The sequence below is a fragment of the Balaenoptera ricei genome, chromosome 6, assembly GCF_028023285.1.
Source record: "Balaenoptera ricei isolate mBalRic1 chromosome 6, mBalRic1.hap2, whole genome shotgun sequence".
Lineage (NCBI taxonomy): Eukaryota > Metazoa > Chordata > Mammalia > Artiodactyla > Balaenopteridae > Balaenoptera > Balaenoptera ricei.
This window is the reverse complement of record NC_082644.1, coordinates 99,181,203-99,203,778: the sequence shown is the minus strand read 5'-3', so window position 1 is coordinate 99,203,778 and position 22,576 is coordinate 99,181,203. Positions and strand designations below refer to the sequence as shown.

General features: G+C 44.6%; 1 protein-coding gene across 5 annotated transcripts in view; it reads left to right on the top strand.

Annotated features, from left to right (window-relative positions):
- Positions 1–22,576, top strand: part of PTPN3 (protein tyrosine phosphatase non-receptor type 3) — a 110,289-nt gene that overhangs the window by 42,396 nt on the left and 45,317 nt on the right. For all 5 annotated transcript variants that reach the window (XM_059925265.1, XM_059925261.1, XM_059925263.1 and 2 more), the window contains 8 exons: positions 255–333; positions 4,933–4,977; positions 8,056–8,108; positions 14,631–14,751; positions 15,902–15,989; positions 18,818–18,906; positions 20,053–20,116; positions 21,490–21,662. In XM_059925265.1, the coding sequence (XP_059781248.1) occupies positions 255–333; positions 4,933–4,977; positions 8,056–8,108; positions 14,631–14,751; positions 15,902–15,989; positions 18,818–18,906; positions 20,053–20,116; positions 21,490–21,662 (712 nt within the window). The remainder of the gene's footprint in view (positions 1–254; positions 334–4,932; positions 4,978–8,055; positions 8,109–14,630; positions 14,752–15,901; positions 15,990–18,817; positions 18,907–20,052; positions 20,117–21,489; positions 21,663–22,576) is intronic.

Here is a 22,576-nt window from a genome sequence, read left to right as displayed (position 1 = left end):
CTAAGTTAAACATGTAATAGGAAGTAGATTATACCTCATTTTATGCTGATGTTGCAAAAATATTTTACTTCTTGTAGACTTGGAGATTTCTGAACACTTAACTAACTTATGCACTCCTTTTTTGAAATTAGTCCTTTTATTGATGGAAAAAGCTGTGGTCTAGTGGAAAATGCATCACTTATGGGAGAGTAGCCGCTTACATACATTGACTTTTTTAAAGGGAAAATTTAATTTGTTTTTCAAAAATGTTGTAGGAGGTATCCCCTGTACCCTGCATTTTCGAGTAAGATTTTTTATACCTGATCCCAACACACTGCAGCAAGAACAAACCAGGTAATAACATTTTTTTTTAAGTTTTCTATTTAGTATATAAAAATGAGTAACCACTGAAAATGTACTCTTTAATTTATCACTGTGGCCAGATACTTCACTTGGGTATAACTGCACGAACAGTTACGATCCCAGTAAAAATTGGGGGGTACATGTATTGAAGTTTTAATCGGCGAATTCATTTTCATCTTGAGCCTCCTGATTTGGTGCCGTTCCCAGCACGCTCCCATCCACCACCTCCTACCTTCCCCTTCCGTCCAGCTTCCCCTGCATGTTGAGCACCTGTGTTCAGAGAACGCAGTTATTTTCTGCTACTGCAATCAGGAAGTTTGTAAAACAGTCATCTACCTCTCAAACAGCGCAGTGTCTCTGAGGGGCTAGGATTGAGCTCTTTAGGAGAATGAGAGGTCTCTGAACTGAGAACTTTCTATCAGATCCCCTGTTGGTAGGAGCTTCAAAGGAGAGGAGGCCGGGTCAGTGTCTTTCCTCCGCCTCCGTGAATCTGTGGTTCAGGCAATCTGTGAAACAGATAAGGGCCAGAGGGCTGCGAGAGTTGTTTACCCCTCCGGGCTTGGCGCAGGTCCTGGCCCTGGTGTTGAGCTGGCACATGGGTTTTCTGGGTGGGTACCCGTGTTTGGAATGGAGGGGCGGGCACAGGAAAGTTGTTGCTGTTTGAACATGGACTCGGCAAGCTCGCCTGGGCCTCTCCTTCCCCTCCCCCCAGGGCAACAGCCAGCCCTTCTATTATTGAAACGTTTGTTTTTCTTAGGGAGGGAAACTCTTCCACCAGAAAAAAAAGCAATGAATGTTCAGGATTATTGAATCCTATCCTGTGCCCATTGTGGCCATGAGACCATCACCAAGGAGGAGACATTAACTTGGACATAAAGTGCTCTTTGGTTTTTTCCTTTTTTAAAAAAAATGGTAATCACATGATCACATTTTAACTTTTAATGTGTTTAAAGGCCAAATATTAGTCTACTACTATTTTGTCTTCTTTGTACACCTCTTCCCTCTACAATAGAAGACGTTGGAGATTTGACTTGTGTTTTCTATTAGGTTAAATTTTAAGCGGGTATATGATGTCCCGCATGACTCATTGGGTAACCACGGGACATACACGTGATGCCTTGAGTTTTCCTCATAACAGCTTTTCATGCTGGTGGACTAAGGGGGAGTGTAGGACACTCAACTCAACAGGTCAACTCATAAGCCGGTGGATGCAAAGTGGTGACATGATCTATGAGAATATGTTTGAAATGACCCCACCAGGATTTCCCTACTGGAAATATTCAGGCTACTGCTGAATATCAAATTCTGTTCAAGGGATGCTTTAAAAAATGTCATGATGGATTTTATATGTGTGTGTGTGTGTGTGTGTGTGTATTTGTGTGTGTGTTTTTAACCAGTGGTGTTTTTTTTGTAATCATAACCCCACAATAAAAAATATATTTTGCTTTGTAATGCATTACACAGATGTATGTAAATTACTGAAGCAGACATTTCATGAAACAATAGTAATTGCAAAGCACTCTTAAGTTTTCTATTTTCTTCTTTTAAAATGTCACTTGTGGCTCATTAAATTGACTTTACTACCCACTGAAGGGTTCCCACCCCAAGTGTGACCTGCACTGCCTAAACCAGTGGTCGTCCCTCATTGCCCTGTGTCCTCCCTGAGATGCTGGAGCCCCTAGGGTTGCGGCTGCCAGAGTACCTGAGTGAAGGGGTCACTCACGCCAGCCTAACCCAGGAGCCGTTCTCCAGGGCCCCTCTCGGTCGTTGGACGCTACTTCCATACCCCACAGGGAAGCTCCTTTCTGCTGAGCCTCCCTGTCACTTGAGGGACATCTGAGGAAAGGTAGGGAGGTCAGGATGGGGAGAAGACTCAGAGAAATGAAGGCTGCTTTCACATCTTCCAAGGGCTGTCATGGGAAAGGGGGAATTAGATGTGCTCGGTGGTAGCATTACGGCCAGTGGGTGGAGACCACAAAGAGGCAGATTTTGGCTGAAGACAAATAATAGACTAAATTTTGTTCTTACCTAAGTTCCAGATAAAATTCGGTTTGTCCGTGTCCCTCCTAAAAGTTACTAGTTCCAGACTGACACTCAACCCCACTACTCAACCTCCCATGGTAAGCTGGGTGGTCCCCCCAGGGTGGAGTAGAGTATAGCTGTCACCTTCTGGGATGTGAGTAACAGATTTCTCCTAACACCGCAGGAGTCTTGGCAGCAACCACCCCTGTGGCTCCTGCAGAGCTGGGGAACAGCCAGGACTGCCAGATCTTCTTCTTAGGCTGGGCCAGGCTTCCACCATTCATTCAAAACACTTTTGTTTTGTTTTGTTTTGTTTTTACTTTATTGAAGAGTTTTGCCTATATTCCTGGCACTTAGTGTCTTTTTTTTTTTATTGAGGTATAGTTGATGTACAGTATTATACATAGTATCTTTTTTAAGCCCCAGCTCTGTAGGCTATGCAAAAGTAAGTTCCCCTTTAAAGAAATTTTGCTCTCAAGGGTCAAAGGAGGAGTATAGAGGTGGTATTTGTTCTTTCCTGTTTGTTTACTAAGGATCTAGGCAGGGAGGCATTTATTGCTTTTTTCTGAAGTTGAGGTCATGGATTGGGGTCCACTCCAGAAATGAGCGTTACATTTCTGAAGTCAGGCACACCAAGCATCTCTTTTAAATGACTTCCTTTATTCTAATTGCTAACCGTCTCCTTGATTATGAGCCTCCACAGTGGCTGTTTCTGATAAATTTAGAGCTGTTCTAAACAGACTTTTATATACGGGCAGTCTCAGAATCAGGCTCTCTCAGGATTCCTAGGAGGTCTCCTAAGTTTGGGCATCATTCCACTCTTCTGATCTCTTTGTGTATGATGTCCTGGGGTTGACTCAGAAACGTTGCTGAATATATGACAAAGTAGCATTTGATGAACAAGGGTCTCCAGGTTCCCGTTCTCCTTTACATCCCGAGGAAGACCTTCCGCTTAGCTGGGCTTCTCAGTGAAAGTCCAGATTTACCACTGGATTATCTGTAATTCTGTTCCTTCTCTTCTTTCTCTCAGTAACATTATAGGAGGAGAGAACACTTAATTCCAGTTGAATTTCAGCTTGGATAAATATAGGAACAAACTAGAAAGGACCAATTGTGTTCTCCTAGGTGGAAAAGATAGAGATTCCAATTTGGAATAAGAGAGAATCAGCAAATGTATGTCACACCATCTCTCGATGCTCTGGCATTCAACACGGTAGGAGTAGTTGGTGATAATTACAGTCAAAGTAGTATCAGAGTTAGGAGGTGGATCCTAAGCTTTTTAGTCATTAGACGCATAAGAAATTTGTAGCATAATCAGATTTTTTTCATAGCATGCGTGTCCAGGTTGAAATAAGACATAACTGACCCCACATAACCCATTCGACATCCGTATCCTCATCAGTAAAAAATGGAAGTAGCAGTACCCACCGCAGAGTTCTTATGAGGTTGAAATGAGGCGATAAGTTATGAAGTACTACCCACAGCCCAGAACTGTGCAAATACAGGGTTGTAATACCATGTGACGCATTCACGTCTCAAAACACTGGCGCCTTAACCTTTAAACATAGAAATTAGAAGGAATATTGCGACTGGTTTGTTTAAATTGCCGAAATTCTCTCTGCTGGCCCCGAACACTTCTGCTGCATCTGTATTGGATTTCAAGAATTTTCCGTTTTGTCATCTTGGCCAGATGCTGGAATGTCTATCCCGTGCGAATCCAGGCTTTTAATTTTAACAAAGAGTGGGAGCCAGAGGCCAAGTGTCACATGTATGCCGTGTCCCTAAATATAACGGTCTCCAGGGCCCTTCCCGGCCTGCACAACACTGTTGATGCCTTGTGATTCCTGCTCCCTGGATGGAGGGTCCTGTGACTAACCAAGAACTTACCAAGTGCTGCCCACAAATCAAGTCCCGGGTTTTGAAGCGACATTGCTGGGAACTCACAGACAAGTGCAGGATTCACCCGGGAGGCCTGGCAGCCTGTAGATAACTGATGTCTATGCTTTTGCTCAGGCACCCACAGTTCCTGGGACACAGGAAAAAGCCCGGCTGGGTGTTTGCACCCCAGCCAAGGAGGTGTCTTCCTAGACGCTCCACCTCTCAGTAACTTCACACAGAGGGAACATAGGTGTGCAGATGTTCAGAACAGCAGCCCCTCGGGGTGCAGGGGGCTGCCTGTGGGTCCTGGTGCTCTCAGATACCCCGAGTTTGACTGGGAAGGTCCAGGCCGGGGGCACTCACTGGCAGCAGCAGCAGCTGGTTGTTTGGGCTGCTCTCACCCCGTCCATCCTTGCTCAGCCATCCCTAAGACAGCATGTGCGGGCGGGAGGCCGGCTGGAAATGCCCCCCGCCACTACCCACTGAGACTAAGGCAGCTTCACGAGCCATTATTACTGAAGGGGCGTGGCTTTGCAGTGTACTAAACAGCGCCTGATACTTGAGACAAAAATATGTCTTTGTGTGTTTTGTTTTTCACATGTGCAGGTCTTGTCCTTGACTCGTCAATTTTTTTTTTTTGGCTTATTTTAATTTGAGTATTGTGAATTAATGAAAACAATTATTTCATAGGCATTTGTATTTCTTACAACTGAAGATGGATATTTGTGAAGGAAGGTAATGAGACTTTTGCATTCTTCTTTTCCTGTCAGTTGCCCCAGACTACTGAAATTCCTGGTTTTAATCTAATGAGCATACATTTCTGGTAACAAATTAAATGTAAACAAAGAATGGATGTTGAAGACAGCATCCTGCTTGGGACATCTGTTTCTAGCTTGGTCTGGATTTGGAGAAGCTGAGGATTGACAAACCTCATTTCATGTTGTTTCAATTTTATTATAGAAGGTACAGTTATCTTTCTGGTAAAGACCTGAGAAACTTTAAAGGGAGGGAAGGAGGGATCCCGAATGTAAAACAGGCTTCATCCAGGAAGGCAAATCAAGCCCAATTTAGGTCCCCTCTGAGCCCCTTAGTACCCAGAGGTGGCTCTTTTTCTCTCTGGGGAACTTGGCTGGAAGACAGGAGCATCCGTCCGTGCTTCAGCACTTCTTGTGCATCAGGACCATCTCCGTGGCTGCCAAGTATCTGAGAGGCTCAGGAGGGGAGGAGAAATTCCAAGTCAGTGGTCCCTGAGCCACCTTCTCCAAATCCAGAGTTTTTTCTTGACTTACAGGAGGCACTGCAGCAGGTAAACGGGTGGGAACAGCCACGTCTTACTCCCATCCTCCCCACCCCCTCTTTCCTTCTACTGAGAAGGGTCTTCAGAAGCCTCCACTGTGCTTCCATGAGGGACCTTGCAGTCTGGTCGGGGAAATGAGACAGGAGCTCGTGAAGCAGTTGGGACCAATATGGGCGGTGGAGACCACAGCCATCATAGGTTTTAGGAGAAGGAGATGCCGGTGTGAGCTTTGTGAAGAGTGTGGATTGCTGTGATGAGTTGGGGTTGGTGAAGAAGTGAGGAGTTAAATCTCACTGGGCAGAGAGGACATCGCCTCCCCCCGCACAGTCCCAATTGGAGACCACATGCTGGGGGCCTACAGCAGAACAGAGAGAGAGAGAGGGCTCTTCCTGTCAGACAGAGACCTGCGTCTTGGATCCACCAGGCAGAGGAGCGCTGTTGAGGGTTTTAAGCAGGAGGGATTTGGCAGGAACAGAATCTATACAAAAGGCTGGAAGAGGATGAGGGGCTTTCCTGAGGCAGCCTTCTTATATTTCAGGGTAACTCTAGGTTGAGATTACCCACCCCTGTCCTGGGTCCAGGCTGCCTTCTGTGGTGATAGAACTAGTTGTGTCTTTCTTTTCTACACACTGACCTGTTTTCCCCACACATATTTTGCAAATAGCACGTGTTACGAGATGGGCACTGACTGTGCTGGTCCAGTGAGGCCGGACCCACCACCCCTACCTCAGGAGCTTCCAGTCTAGCTCTCCAAGTATTAGAAATTGGTCGTCTTCATTTTTTCTTATGCCCCTTGTTTTGTGTGAATCAGTAGAAACCTGTTGAGGGCCACGTCCTGGCTTAGATCCCTGATATCCTTGTCAGGCCTGCAGGCGGCCCTCGTCTCTCTGGGGGTGGGGGGCTGTCAGGGTGGCATCCAGCCCTTAGTAGCCGTGGATGTCTTGACAGACTCAGTGGATCTAGTTAGCGTTTCTCCCGGGTTTGAAAGGTCTCGTTCATCCCCTCCTTCCTGAAAAGATAGGTGATCTTGTCTGACAGATGGAGACCCTAAAGCCTGGAGAGTAAGGAAGAAATCTGTCAAAGAACATGGTGTTCTTTAGTTTGTTATTTACACCATTCTTTGGAAATGTTGTTCTTCCTGACTTACTCATAGGATTGTTTCTCCCATCTAGACTGAACCCCCTTAGCCACTCTCCTAAGCTTTTCCCTGAATCCCATTCACCTGCTCTTCCTGTAGCAAGGGCACCAGCTTAGATTTCATTGAAGCCCATCTTGGTAGGAAAGTGAATGCTGATGTTTGCTCTTCCTTTGGGCTCTCTGAGTCTCCAGATGATCGAATATATAGCAAGCATCCCTACACATATCTGCATTTAAAAGTTCTAGCAGGAACACATGGTTACTTGAAAGATGGGGCCCCTCAGATAGGGAAGGCTACCTTCATATTTATATGCAGCTTCAGGACCAGCAGACAGCACAGCTGAACAGAAAGGAAACCCTGGTGAGCCAACCAGATTAGTCAGAGAGGTGGGGGTGACTCATATCTTGGGAACTTCATGGGCTGCCATGGAAACTGCATGTTTTCTCCACTTTCCACAAGGTTTCTGGGAAGAATGCTTTTAAAATCTGTGTCCCCCCCAACCCTGCGAGCCCTCAATCCTGCTTCTATTCATGTGTTCCTCCACCTGGCAGTGATTCCTGCCCCAGATCTGCTGGCTGAGCTCCTAGGCAGACCGTGAAATCTGTAGCTGAATGGAGAGAAGGAAGCAACCAAGATGATTTGGAATATGACAGAGATGGCGTCATTGGCTGAAACAGGGTGTTTGGGAGGGCAGTGAGCTTAAGAGGAAAGAAGGAAAACAAGTCCAACCTTGGGTTCATGGATTTCTAGTGGATGACAGGAAAACTGAGGGGTAGCAGACCATTCCCTCTAGATGGGAAGTTTCAGGAGGGTGAATAGATTTAGGAATCATAAGTCATTGTAACTAATTAAGTAATTCAAAACTCACAGGAGTTTTAAAATTCAGAATACTTTTCTGTTTTTCCCTTCTAAGAGGATGTCATCCTTCTAGAAAGCAGGTAATCAAGAATCAGAGTCAGCAGAGCTCAGGAATTCAGTTAGCCCTATGAGAAGTCTCACGTCTTTACCAGAAAGAGACAAAGGCTGCCTGCCCATTGATCTAAGAGTATACTTTTCTCACTTTTTCTCTTAGTGATATGAGCCTGACCTTTCTTGACCAGCCAAACCCTGGCCAACATTAAACCTTTAGCCTTATGGTATTTGTATTAATATATATTATTTTAAACATGGAAAAATTCTCTTTTAATTTCAAAGACTCTTTAGTGTGTTACTTTTATCTTTACTTTTTGAGATTGAGTATCCTAAAATTCTTTGTTATTATTCGTGATTTTTTTTTAATGGTTAATCCAAGAAAAAGACATGTGTTACCCATAATCAATGAGTGTTTTGGGCTGTCGTGGGTTCTGGTGACTTTCCTAATATGTTTTTCTTCTGACAGGTTAACCTGCCCTCTTAACTCGGCGGTGGTTCTAGCATCCTATGCAGTACAGTGTAAGTCACAAAGGAGCATTTCGCAGATGGACAGCTTGTTCTGACTGGTATATTAAGAAACTCACTGGCCTCTCCTGTTTGACCGAGTCCCTTCCCCCACCCCCTTCCCCAGGAATCCTGTTGCGCAGCATATCTCTGGCTGTCCAGATATTTCCACTTTCATCCTGACTTAGGCTGTCCTCCAGCTCAGGGATGTTGGATTAGGGAAAGTGGGGTTTCCTCCCAGGGGAGCCCAGAAAACAGAAGATACCTATCGCACGTTACGTTTTCCAGAGCCTTCACTCACAACTGGATTTGACTCTATAACAAAATCCCGGTGGGGCAAATACTTCTACCAGTCACTTCTTATAGATGTAGAAACTAAGACCCGGACAGGTTCAGGAATTTGCTGGAGGTCACTCCTGCTCCTTGCTTGGTGCTGCTACTCTGAAACTCTGCTGGGATCCTAGGAGTTTATCTTTAGCTTCAGTAGAGCGACGGCTTCTGTATTGTCCTGGAGCAGCACTGCCCAATAGAAATACACTGGGAGCTTCATGTGTAACTTTAAGCTTTCTGGTAGCCATGTTAAAGTAAAATGAAATACATCGTAGTAATATATCTAAAATATTATTTTAGTATGTAATCCATGTAAAAATTTTGATATTTTACATTTTTTTCATACTAAGTCTTTGAAAACCAGTCCGGATTTTACACTTGCAGCCCATCTCAACTTGGACTAGCCACATTTCAAGGGCTCAATAGCTCTGTGTGGCTAGTGGCTGCCGTGTGGGATGGAAAGTCCAGATGGACTTTTCCATCAAGGCCGTTTAAGCTGAAGTACGAATCCACTTCTTCAGTCACCAAAACATTATTAGAATATGTTCCACGTGAGGCCCCGTGGTAGATGCCGGATGTGTACGAGAACAGGGTGCATAGCCAGATGGAAGGTAAAATATCGCTTTATAGTTAACTAGCTGTGTGAGGCCAGCGCGGTAACCAACTAGAACTCGTGCAGAGCTGCTTGAGACTTCCTGTGAGCCCCACGCCACCTGGGCTTGTTCCCCTCTTGGCCGACTGCATGGTGGGCAGTTAAGAGAGCAGGATGGACAGGTCTTGGCAGGCGCTGGCTGAGCTCCTCCCTCTGCTTTGGTCTCAGAAGAGGCAAAATAGCAAGAGAATGCTGACAGGGATTCCTGATGTGGCCTTAAGGCTGCCTGTTCCCCAGGAGCAAAGAACAGACATGGGAGAGGTGAAGGGCAAGGTGGCTGCATGACACCAGCAAGTAGGAGAGACCTTTAGCAGTGGCCCTGCTCACTAGCAAGACAAGACCCAGTGTTCATCTCCCCGTACAACCTACATCTCCTTCTCCCCAATGGGAGACTCAGAAGAGATGGCACAGTGACGAGCTTGGGTGGATCTGAAAGTTCCCCTCTCCCTATGATACATCTGGAACAGACCCGGCCGTGTCGCATCCGTATAGGAAATGGCACGGTCACAAGTCAACTGTATTCTTAGTAGTCACTGGACCCAGGGGACTCCATCTCTGCCAGGCTGATCAGCTGAGGAGAGTGAGTTTTCCCACATCTCAGAGCAAGTTTGGTGCTCACATCTAAAGCTTCAGGTTTGAAGGGCAGGAACACTAGAAAGGACATAGCTTTAGATGCAAACTCCATTTAAATCTTGCTCTCCATCTGCTTCTAACATGGTGTTACCTCTCTGAATCTCAGTGTTTTCACATGTAAGATGGAGGTGATGAGGGTGATTATGATAACTTGGAATATGACTGCTTGGTTCAAGTATCACCTCTGAAGGTGAAAAGTAGAAACTCTTGAGTGGACCATCGCTGTTAACTGAGTCAGTGAGAGCACAGGCTGAAGCCATAGTACCTGGCTCTTGTCTCTTCCACCTGTACCTACCTGACCTTGAGCCTCTTCAGGCCTCAGCTTCATCTGTCAAGTGGAGGTGATAATAATATCTAATCATAGGGTTGAGTGAAGATGAAATATACTTAAAGCTCTTAGAATATGCCTGGCTCATGGCAAGTGTTGTTTAACTCGTACTGTATTTTGTGCCCAGAAGAAAGCTGTCTAAAGAACGGCCTATTGTAAACAGACTATTTAGAGTACCAAATAAAATTCCTAAGCTTCAGTAGTCAGGTTTCCCTCTGCAAAGGACTGATAGAATGGGGGCTAAAGGAAGTTATGAGCACCTAAAAAGTCCAGACTAGCTGCAGTAGAAACATGAGCATGACTATCATGCTAATAATATCATAGGTTGTCAGGCGAACAGTTTTAAGTAGAAGTTTCTTATTCCTCCACCCTCAAATATATACCTACACACATTTTTCCATACTTCTGTGCATATATTTCTATAAGATTAATTCTTGGATATGAAATAGCTGGATCAAAGATTAAGCCTAGGGACTTCCCTGGTGGTCCAGTGGTTAAGACGCCGTGCTTCCAATGCAGGGGGTGGTGGTTCGATCCATGGTCAGGGAACTAAGAGCCCACATGCCACAGGGCGTGGCCAAAAAGTAAAAAAAAAAAAAGAAAAAAAAAGAGTAAGCCTAAATTTTATCTGATATGGTTTGCCACATTGTCCCAGAGGGACATCTGATATGAAGACAAGCCTACCAGTAGCCAGTGAAGCCAAAACAAAGCACATTTTCTTACCAGATAAAAAGTAAAGTGATCTGTGGGTAAAGAACCTGAAAGCACTTGATGGTGGAAGATTGCTGGTGGCCTGTCAAGTGTCTATGAGGGTCAAAGAATGAAGGGTTTTTTAAAAATAAATTTATTTATTTATTAGTTATTTTTGGCTGTGTTGAGTCTTCATTGCTGTGTGTGGGCTTTCTCTAGTTGCGGCGAGCAGGGGCTACTCTTCGTTGCGGTGCGCGGGCTTCTCATTGCAATGGCTTCTCTTGTTGCGGAGCACAGGCTCTAGGCTCACGGGCTTAGTTGCTCCGCGGCATGTGGGATCTTCCCAGACCAGGGCTCGAACCCGTGTCCCCTGCATTGGCAGGCGGATTCTTAACCACTGTGCCATCAAGGAAGTCCCAAGAATGAAGTTTTTTTTTTTTAATTTTTTTTTGGCTGCGTTGGGTCTTTTGTTGCTGTGCGCGGGCTTTCTCTGGTTGTGGCGAGTGGGGGCTACTTTTCGTTGCAGTGAGCGGGCTTTTTATTGAGGTGGCTTCTCTTTGTTGCGGAGCACAGGCTCTAGGCGTGTGGGCTTCAGTAGTTGTGGCATGCAGGCTCAGGAGTTGTGGCACACGGACTTAGTTGCTCCGCAGCGTGTGGGATCTTCCCAGACCAGGGATCGAACCCGTGTCCCCTGCATTGGCAGGCGGATTCTTAATCACTGCGCCACCAGGGAAGTCCCCAGGAATGAAGTTTTTGAAAATACATATTTGTTCTATAATGGCCTCTGAGCGTCTGCCACATGTGGATTCCGCAGTAGCCTCAGGTTGCACAGATAGAGCACAGCTGCTCTCTGCAAAGGGTCTGCAGCCTGGTGGGCAGGCAGATATGGACCAACTGATGCTGGCAGTGAGGATGAGCACAGAGGATGCACTTTGTTCTCCTTGGAGGGGGAAGGAGGGTGCAGGGGGAGGTAGTGTAGAAAAGCTTCCTAGTGATGACCCCTTAAGAAGAGCCTCCAAGATCAAGTTGGAGTTAGATGAATAGCAAATAAGGGCTTTCCCAACAGAACAGCTTGATATGCCATACATTTGAGTACCTGAGACATACACTGTCTCCTGCAAAATATAAAATATTAGCCAGAAGAATGTATGGGACTTAAAAGACAAGGTATTTCCCACATAAGTGTTTATTTCCTTTTCTTTCTGCTATAATTAGCTTTCTCATGTGTTGCTTCCCCACAAACAGAAAAGCATGTTACTCTGGAGTTTAGGGTGTGTCGTAAGTAGATAAAGAAGATGGGCTGTGATCAGGGTCTAGGCTCCAAGTTACCAGCCTGAGCAGCAGTGGGCAGGTTCCTTCCTTGAGTCTCCATTTCCTTATCTGTTTAATGGGGATAAAAGTTAAGGCCTGTCACTAGGTTATCAAGAGCATCTAGTGGGATGATGTCATTGGTCGTTGAATACAACGTGGAAACCGCCCTGTGCTTTGCAGATGGTTTCCAAAGACTGTTTAACTTTGTTTCCCCCTAGTGGTTAACACGCTCATTGCAGAGTAGCCGACTAAGATTTCAAGGGAAAACCACACTACAGGGAGGTTCACTGGTGGTCTTGTGTTAAGTTCAGACATTTGTCAGTGACTTGACTAAAAAGAGAACCTTGCTGTTCATGTTTGCAGAAAGGCACAGGGGTTAGGACTGTTCATTCATATGATGGATGACCAAGTCAAGATCCAAGAAGATCTCCATGAGCTGATGCAACCAACAGTGTAAAATTTAATAGGACTCTGCCTTGAGGCTCAAGAAAGTCATTTGCAGCATTTGGTTGCCTTCTGGGGACATGACCACTGTCATCTGCAAATGGCCAGCAGTAGCCCGCAGGCGTGGCAGGCAGGCTGGTAGAATGGTGGGAGTGCTAGCCAGATTCTGGTCTTGACTGCTGAAAAATAGCTCTGTGATAGGGGTAGGTCCCTTCTCATCTCTGGACCTCAAGTTTCTTCTCCTTCAACATGCAGAGTTTGGATGAGGTGATTCTAAGGCTTTCTCGGGCTTTCTTCATTGGGGACCCAGTGTCGGGGCATCTAAATTACTTCCTATAAATGCATTGTGGTACACTTCACCATGCACAAACTCACCTGTAAGCCACACTTGTGCTTACTTCATACAGCCTTGACACTCCTGTTCACAGCTTAGCCACATTTGGCTGGCCTTCGTGGCCTGTGGTCCACCCATGACCAAGTCTGTATGTGTAGGTCACTTGGCTTTCTGCCCTTTTCCCCTTCCAAAACTGAACTTTGCAGTAGCCTCTCTACAGGTGAGTTCCAAGCACCCGAGCAGCTACTATGTGCCATGCCTGGGCACAAGGCCCGAAAGATGAGTCTGACCCACTCCCAGCCCTCAAGGAACAGTGTAAGGAGGACACAGATCACTTCATTACAGCACAGATCTCAAAGAGCAGCCCTTGTGTGTGATGGCGGTTGAGGAGGGTGAGCCCCAGGCTGAGTAGATGTAAAGAAAGATACCCTTGCATCTGACTTTTCAACTTTGGGATGAAATTCACCTAAGCAACTACCTCACTCCTCTCCTTCCCTTCTGGGACTGACTATAAAGCATGACCAAGATTTCCCCAACCCCTGCCCTTGAGACAGAGAAGGAATCATTTGATTTAGAAATCTTCTCTGTTGAATGGCTACTCAAATAATCATGAGTCCTTAGAAGCCTCCTGACATTGAAGCCAGCTGCAAAAAGAATTTATTAAAACCTTTGGAAATATCAAGGTTGATATTTTTAAGAAAAAGATGAAATAGGGTTTTTTGTTTGTCAAGAAAACAGAATACTAGATTAAGTGCCCATCAGAGCTAGAATAGTCTTCCTCACTCCTATTTTTGTAGCAGGTGGGAGGACAGTCTTGGAGAAGGGAAGCAAGTGTCCTTCGGTTCCACCAGCCAGATCCTTGGCTGCCCACACAGGGTCCTTTTTCCCAGTCTCTTCAAGAGTCCAGATAACCAGATGGTTTGAGTTCTCAGGGCTTCTGTGTGCACTTGTACAGGGTGGGCACTGCACAACTCTCAAGAATACCTGTCACAGCAAGACAGCAGTGAATCTTGTCTGCAGATGGCAGTCACAGATCTCAAAAGAGAAGTGCCATTTGGCCGAAAGACCAGCCTGGGAGTCCCTCTGTGAGGCCCCCCTTCCTCTTCCCTCTGCAGCTACAGGTCCCCAGCATGATTTCCGTGACAGCGCCAGCATCGGTCTCCCTATCTTCCGACTCCTGTAAGAATGTTCCTTCTTCCTAAGAACCGTGCCCTCAGCTGTGCCAGGACTCAGACTCTTCAGCCTCAACCATTCCCATCCCACCCCCGTGGCCTCTGCACACCTCCTTGGTTTCCTTTTTTCCACATTTCCCTGAATGCCAGGGAAGTAGACCAAGATGCAGACAGTGGTCTCTTCTGCCCACACCCATCTTTTAGAGCAGGTTGGTCCAGTGTTATAACAACCTTGGAATACTACAGAGAGCCTGCACAGTGCCTGCCATGTAGAGCATGACATTTTTCTGAGTGGTTTCTCTTGTTTTTCTTTAGCCAGGGGTATGAGCGCCAATGCTGTGCTGGCCACAGAGTATGGAACAGGTGTGGGATTAGAATAGAACCTAGATTGGGACAGGCTCCCCCTTTCCTCCTGGTGGCGCCTTAGGAAGACAGGCTCTGGCTGGAGCGTGCACGGCAGTACTTAGCCTGCAGGGATCAGGTGATAAGTGTGGACTCTGGAGCTAATGAGAAGCTCAGGTTCACGTGGGAGCAGAACTTCTTGGGAGAGTGTTTCCAATGAATGTTTTTCTTGTGATGTTACAGATGCTTGTAAATACAAACCGCATTGAAAAGGTGCTTTCCCCTCATTCTGTCTTGATAGCTCATTTTGGAGACCGTGATTCTTCCATTCATCCTCCGGGCTATCTTTCTGATAGTCAGTTCATACCGGATCAGAATGAGGACTTTTTAGCAAAGGTGGAGGCGCTCCATGAGCAGCACAGGTGAGAGGAGGGGCGGGTGACCTACTTTGGGAACTCAGGTCGGGCACTGTCAGACCTCGTGTTCCCTTGGGTTTGATGTTGTCTTCTCTTGCTTTTGCTTATGAATCCTCTTTCAAGATGTCGGGGGTTTGTGAACCTTTGAGCTCTTATGATGGCAAATATATCTGGCATAACTAGCATTTCTGTAAAGTGTGAAATCCTATGAGAGTTCAGGATAATTTGCTGCGTTCTTTTTCAGGATGTCATTGAAATCCGTTAGTTCCTGAAGGAAATGCCCATTTTAAATCTGACTGCCCCACAGATTGACCCTACCAGGCAAACCTTTTAACAGTTTCCCACGTTTAATGAAATGAGCCGTTCCTTCAGGTGGTTTTGAATAGACAGACAGACAGACATAGGTGCTGACAGGCTGGGTGAATCCCCGTCCTCTCTGGGTTCAGTTGGGGAAACCACCTTCCTTCCAGAAGGGAGCACCAGCCTTCCTCAGCTGCCTCAGGCCAAGCCTCCACTCCAGCAGATTCGCCCGATTCTGGCCTCCTCTTCCCTTGCCTCCTTTCACTTAAAGCTGCAGTGACTCCAGTCCAGGTCAAATAAGGGCCACCCTGACCGAGAAGGCCAGGTCTCAAGGGACCTTACATTCTCAGGAAGGCCATAGAAACAAAGGCCTAAGCAACCAGTGTCCCTTCAAAAAGGCACTGCCAATCCTCTCCCAGAATTGCTGTCCAGGCAGGAGCCAGAATCCTAAAAATCCTAAAATAGTACAGTGACGTTTGGAAGTTTGAGGCTGCTGCTAAAAGGATAGATAAAGGCAGAAAGACCTAAAGAGCACGTACTAATTTAGGGACTTGGAAAAGGTAGGGTGGGAATTCCAGAAGGTGACAGTCTTTATCTCTGAATATTGAGAACCTACTAAATGTGAGGTATTTTTTAATAGAGGAACGAGAGGGCTAGATGAAGTCATATTCAATGGAAAAGAAGAAAAATGTGGTTTACTAGCATTTGGAGTTTGATTGTTTAAGATGAATAACATAAGGCATTTAATAACCTTATAGTAATGGTATCAATATTTTTAGATTTGTATTAATTTTAAAAATCGGAGTTAATATTCTGTTTACTGGGTGAACTCTGCATCTTCTCTCTGCCTTTGTAGTGGGCTAAAACAATCAGAAGCGGAATCTTGCTTTATCAACATAGCACGGACCCTCGACTTCTATGGAGTGGAGCTGCACAGTGGTAGGGTAGGTACCCTCAGCATGGTGTAGTTCAAAAGTTATTTTAATTTTAATTTCTGAACATCTGAAAGCTTCTTTGAAACTATCTCTTTTCCAGTATAATAAAAAGACCTTTTTTTTTTTTTTTTTAAAGATACCTGAAAGGTTTATAAAGTAATATTGAGTTTTGCTGGTTATTTATCCACTTGGTTTTTTTCATGTTTGCTGTCACACTTGAAGACTTTTTACTTTTGGGGGGGTCACAGGGGTTAGAAACAAGTAATTTTTGTAAGACCATCTCATGGTTAAAGAAGTGAAAAATGTATACAGTTCCATTTTCCAAGTGGCTCTTTAATGAGCCAGGGTTTCTACTATTTAATCTCAGTGCTGCTCAAATTAGAGCTAATTATGTACTCAAATATGATAGTTTTCTATTATGATGGCATGATTATGAAAATCAAGTATTTTGAATTGGTTGTGACTTTTTAAGTAAAATTGATTAATATCTATCATCTGCTGAGCCGTTTCTAACTGCCAGACACAGTAGCTTATTTATTTCCCACTGTAATGCCATGAGGTAAGTGTTGTCATTACCTCCATTTTATAGATGGGGAAACTGATACTCAGGGACTTATCGAAGGTCATGTAGCACAAGTAATGGCTTCAGTGTGTGACCCCAGCACTGTCTAATTGGCATCTGACCTTTACATTTTCTCCCTGTAATTGGCCCACATCATATCCAGAGGAAGCAAATATTGGTTGAACACCTAGTCCATACTAGCCATTGTTCCAGATGCTTTCATATGTGACCATAAGGTCTCATTTAAAGATTATAGCAACCTTGGGAAATGTGTTCTAATCACCCCATTTTACAGGTGAGAAAACTGAGGCTCAGGGGAGTTGAGTAAATTACCAACGTTTACATTTAAATAATATTTTTGCAATTCATAGAAACACTTTCATTTCTTTTGTCTTACTTCTGTCCCCTAAACTGTGCAGTGTACAGGATATAACATAGGTAATAAAGTAGGAAAAAGATACGGATCTTACAAAACATCAACTTTGGGACTTGACTTAATTTTTATTCCACTTGCAAATACTGTTTTGTCTGGTAGAATGTTGTGGAGCCCTTTCTTCAGTGGTGAAGTGGGCTTTACATCTGCCTGAGTTGATCTGTGCTCCCCCCACCCCCACGATCTCATGAAGGTCCTGAGGCCAGTTGATTACCTGTCTGCCTGACACCCCCGTGGTATCAGAGGGAGTTGGGTTACCCTTGGCTATGCTGCATCAACCAAAACCCCCTGAAAATCAATAACTTGATATCACAGAACTTATTTCTCAGTAGTTCAAAGGCTATATGGGTCCTGGTGGCTCTCCAGGGCAGCCCTCCTCCATGCAGTGATTTGGCAGCCTAGGCTGCTTCTGTCTGGTGGCTTTTCACCATCTTCACATGTGGCCTCATGCTTGTCCCAAGGGAAGAGGAGGTTGGAGGGCTGCACACCAGCTCTTAAATGATTCGGCCCGGAGGGGACTCATCACTTCTGCTCGTTGTTCATCAGCCAAGACTAATCATACCGTCCTGCTCCACAAGCTGGCAGGTTTGGAGATGCGCACAGGAATTTAGCGAACAGTAACTGTCCATGCTACCGTGATGACCACAGAACCAGGAGATTTGAGACCCACGTCACTGGCCCACCCAAAGCATTCATTTATTTCCTTATTCTGCACTTGATTTTTATTTTGTGTGCTAATTTTCTGTCCCACCTGCTTAATATTTCCCTATATTCTGATCCCAAGTATCATGTTTAATGCAACCCTGGTTTTCAACTTGCCAGTTTGGTTTTGCTTTAAGCATGTGATTTCAATTGGGTGCCCAATAGTGATTACTCTCTGGACTTTCCACAACAGTATCAGCAGTGTTTTCTTTGGCCAGTTTCTCCAACTCCCCATGTTCACATCACTGTTCATAAATGATTTGTCCCACTGTCTCTTGAGAGGTGAAGGGGATGAACGTTTTTTATACCTACCGCATGCCAATACGTTCTTATATTCTCTAAGTTCAGCTTGATAAAACTCTTAGAGGTGGGTTCGACAATCCTTATTGTACAAAAGGAAAAACTGAGGGCAGTAGCCCAAACCAACACAGCTAGTAAGTGGCAAACCTAAGGTTCACATCCAGTGGTAACTCTGCCCCTTCTTTAAAATTACGAGTATCTGATTGGGTAAATAGGGATATAGATGACTCAAGGGAAGGAACTGTTTATTTTAAAATTTTCATTCTCAAATGGATTTAAAACATCTTGTAGTCGCTGTATCTTCCTTTTATTATCTTCATTATCTATGGCAATGCCTAGCACATGGGCTCTTAATAAATGTTGACTATATTGGACTGATAAGCCATATTTTATTTTTCATTGGGTTTAGAATCAGCAGTTCTACACTTCATATTAATAGCTAAAGCCTCTTCAGTGATGGGAGTTGAGATTTGTTTAAAGCTGTGCGGGGCACGAGGCTTTTCTGATTTTAATATGGTGTCTGATACTAATTGTTGAAAATGTAAAGGCAAATGTTCATTTCTATGATTCTGTGGAATGAATGAGCTTGCCTGGTGGTAACTTTGTAAACTGGCAGAACCCAGGTGTTGCTGTCAGGCAATGTATTTTCACCTTAGAAGAATTTGGTGCTAAATACTTGGATCTTAAGTATCTGTTAAGAGGAGATTTTTGCCTGTTTTCTGTAATTTTCCTTTTGGAGCTTATATGTAGTGCTATTTATAAAAGCGTGGGTGCTTGAGTTACCAGAGGGCATAAGCATGACAGTAACACGCTGTGAATCTGAGATCTTCCTTCTTACAGGATCTGCACAATTTAGATCTAATGATTGGAATTGCTTCCGTGGGCATCGCTGTGTACCGAAAATATATTTGCACAAGTTTCTATCCTTGGTAAGTGCAAACCGGTTCTAATTATTTTCTGAATCATGCTTTAAAAATATGCTGAACAAAAGTAATGATAACTCTAATTTTAAACTTTTATTTCTAAAGAAGGGACAGAGACTTTCTCCCAAGTTTTTACCTCTGACCTGTACAATTAATCCAGATTCAGTACTTGGGAAAATTGGTTTGGTTTTTATCAGCATCCCCTTCTTCCCCAGTCACCCTATGGTTTGGGATACCGTGTGAAACCTGGATAAAACAACACAAGGCAGGTTTTGGAGTTAAGGAATCCTTCCTGGGCGGCACATTAGCCAGGATTCAGAGAACTTCCTCTGGGCAGGAGCTGTATTTTCAGGGCAGTTCCTTAGTTACTAATTGAAGTTTTATCAAGTGCCCAGTTCTGGTCTAAAAACTCAGAGGGGATCCAGCAGACTTGAATCCTCACAAATCTGAGAAAGGCAGTGCAGTCCCCACTGTTCAGAAGGCTCCATGGTGGAGGACTTAAGAGCACAAGCTCAGATCCTGGCTCCAAGCATTCCTGGTTTGAATGATCTTGAGCACTTAAGCGCTGTCTCCCAGCCTCAGTTTCCTCATCTGAAAGCTGGGTATAATGATACGTACTTTTCAGGACTACTGCAAGGCTTAGTAGAGGGGCTGCTTGTAAAGCTTTAAGTATAAAAAAGGCTGTTAATGGTGGCTATAATTGTGTTACTATGCAAACAAGAGAGAGGCTACTTGACACACGGCTGTTAAGTTTGCGAAGCAGCTGGGATGCAGACCCAGGTCTGTCTGTCCTCCTTCTGTTGCTCCACACTGCCCTCAGCTGTCTTCCCCAGGTATGCACCAGCTCTCGCGGAGCTGCAGTATCACAAAAGCAGCCGACAGCAAAGAGAGCGCATTGCCCATGGTCCTTGTTATTTAAGAGCTACATCATAAACCAGGGGCCCGGATGTGATACTCAGCTTCAGTCAGCTACTTAGTGTTTGGCCGAAGTGATGGGGCCGCCATCCTTTCTGCGCCGAAGCAAAGTCTAGGAAGCCGAGAGCCCCCAGCCATCACGATCGTGGACTAGAGAACACACGCCAAGAGGCGCCAGCTGCGACCTGGCTGCTCCCTGATGTGCTGCTTTTGTGTTGTGTTCTACTTTTTTTGCAGGGTGAACATTCTAAAAATTTCTTTCAAAAGGAAAAAATTCTTTATACATCAGCGACGAAAACAGGTGAGTTGTACCTATGCTTGCTTTGGTTCTTGTGTTTTTAGCCAATTCAGCTCTTAGTCCTTCAGCAGGTGAAGGAATTTGTCGTACGTGTTAACAGGGAAGAAAGAGCATTGCAAACGGTGGAAAGAAAGTGGGCCTCAGGGTCCGGAGGGCCCCGCAGTTTTCTGTGTAATTCACTCTGCTTATCTGGCTGAGGAAGTCACTTGCTTTGGAGTCAGAGACATTGGGTTCAGATCCTAGCTCTTCCACTCACCGGTTGGGCGGGTTACTTAACCTCCTCTAGTCTGAGTCACCTTGTTTACAGGAATGCAACAATGCCCAGTTCTCAGGGAATCATCAGATTTAGATAGAAGTGCCATTGGTCAAAGCACCTGGCCGAGCCCACTGCAGAGTAGCAAGAAAAGTCAGCAAGGTCAGTTCCTCCCCTTGATGTGTTTAAAATGCACGGTGGCCTTGCGTATATGTCTCATAGGAGGAGTCCACAGCTCTCCAGATAACTCAGTTTGGTTTTCCACATGGAAAAGAGCAACTTAGAGGTGAGAGAACCCACAGCTAGTGAAGTGGAGGAGCTGGAATTTGAACCGGTCGTTACGAATCTGAGATGTCCGCTCTTCCCACGACACCACACTCTGTCTTGTTAGGCTGCATATTTTTCACTTACTGTCACTACGTCATTTCCCAATTTTCCAAAGATAACGTGTACCTAAAATGGCTCCACATCGCAATGAACTCTTAGGACTGAGAGCACTAAAGCTCAGAGAAAACTAGGACTAGAATCTGGGTCTCCCGAGCCCCAGATGCAAAATTCAAGGTGCCGTAAAAATGCACAGGATGGTAATTTAACATGAGAACAGAAAACCTGAACTCAGGTAGAATGGAGATAGAGCAAATGATCAAAATGATTATTATAAGCGAGCAGTAGATCTAACTCTCTTTGTGGAAAGCAAATAGAGAAACCCAAAGCATTATAAGATTCCTGTCATTTGATAGGTGAAAGATGATTTCTTCAGGGGAGAGATTTTTCCCAGAGCTAAATTTTGAAAGGAATGTATCAGACAGCCCTTATCTGGATGCTCCAAATATATCCGACCTAGAAATGTAGGCAGGTGTGAAATGAAAGCGTTCATGAAAGACCACAGATGATGATAAAGAGTAGACTCTGGTCATCTTTATTACCACGTTCATAAAGATGGTTAACAAATCCTGCTGTTGAATATTCTTAGAACCCTGTTTTTGTGGCCTAAGGAATTTTGAAACCAGTTTTCTGCTGTCCGTCATCTCTTACTTGATAACCACCGATGTGGGCATAAAATGCTTGAGACCCTGCTCCTACATCTGTGTAGATGAAATCTCTACTGTGTTTTTCCTCCCAGACTGAATCCAGGGAACACATAGTGGCCTTCAACATGTTAAATTACCGATCTTGCAAAAACTTATGGAAATCCTGTGTCGAGCACCATACATTCTTTCAGGCAAAGAAGCTACTACCTCAGGAAAAGAATGTTCTGTCTCAGTACTGGACTCTGGGCTCTAGGAACCCCAAAAAGTGAGTATGCTTTAGGGACAGTCTCCATGCTAGGCTGAGAAATAAACATGTCCTGGTCACCCCTGGGGAGTAAACATCCTCGGGGGAGGGACGTCTTTGCCCAGGGGCCCCAGGCCCTGGGGCCAGAGCTGCTGGTGGATCTAGAACCATGGGTGAAAGTCTGCTGGGGCCGCAGTGTGTCTTTCCACACACGCAGGCACTTCTCCTATTCCTGTCACTCGCTTCTGCCTGCTCAACTCTTAACACTCAGAGCCCCCCAAGCAGCCAGCATTGGAACAGCTCTGTCATGTCACACCCAGGGAAGCACAAGGCTGTGACTCAGGGTCATCTTGGTGCCATTAAGACAGCCTCTCCCACTGAACATTAATTCCATAAGATGCTCTATAATAATGAATGAGCAGAAATAAAGATTTCCAGAGTCAGGTGACTTTGGCATATACTACATCCAGCAATCACAAGATAGTAACAGTAATAATTATATAGTTGACGATTACTGAGTGCTTACTTTGTTCCATGCCTATACTTCATTATACTTCATTCTTTTTTTTTTTGTATGTTTAATTCTTACAGCAATTCCATGTGTGCTATTATCCGTAGGAATGATATTCAAAATAATGACTAGAAAATAAATCTGTAAATTTCAAACTTTTAGATTACAGTGTATTCTCATGCAGTTTATATTTTTTTATATGTTTTTATTCTAAGATGTAGAATACAAGATGTATTATAAATACTTGCCTTTTAAATATAAGATGTAGCAGAAATTCCATATCAAATTATTTTCTAAATTGGTTGGAAAAGTTATTTTTGTGATTTTTATTTTAATTGATGTGGCTCTTACTAAAAATAGTGCCCCTGTCTGAGCCATTCTCTGATATGTGGGACTGTATCAGACTATTCCAGTGACTTTCCTA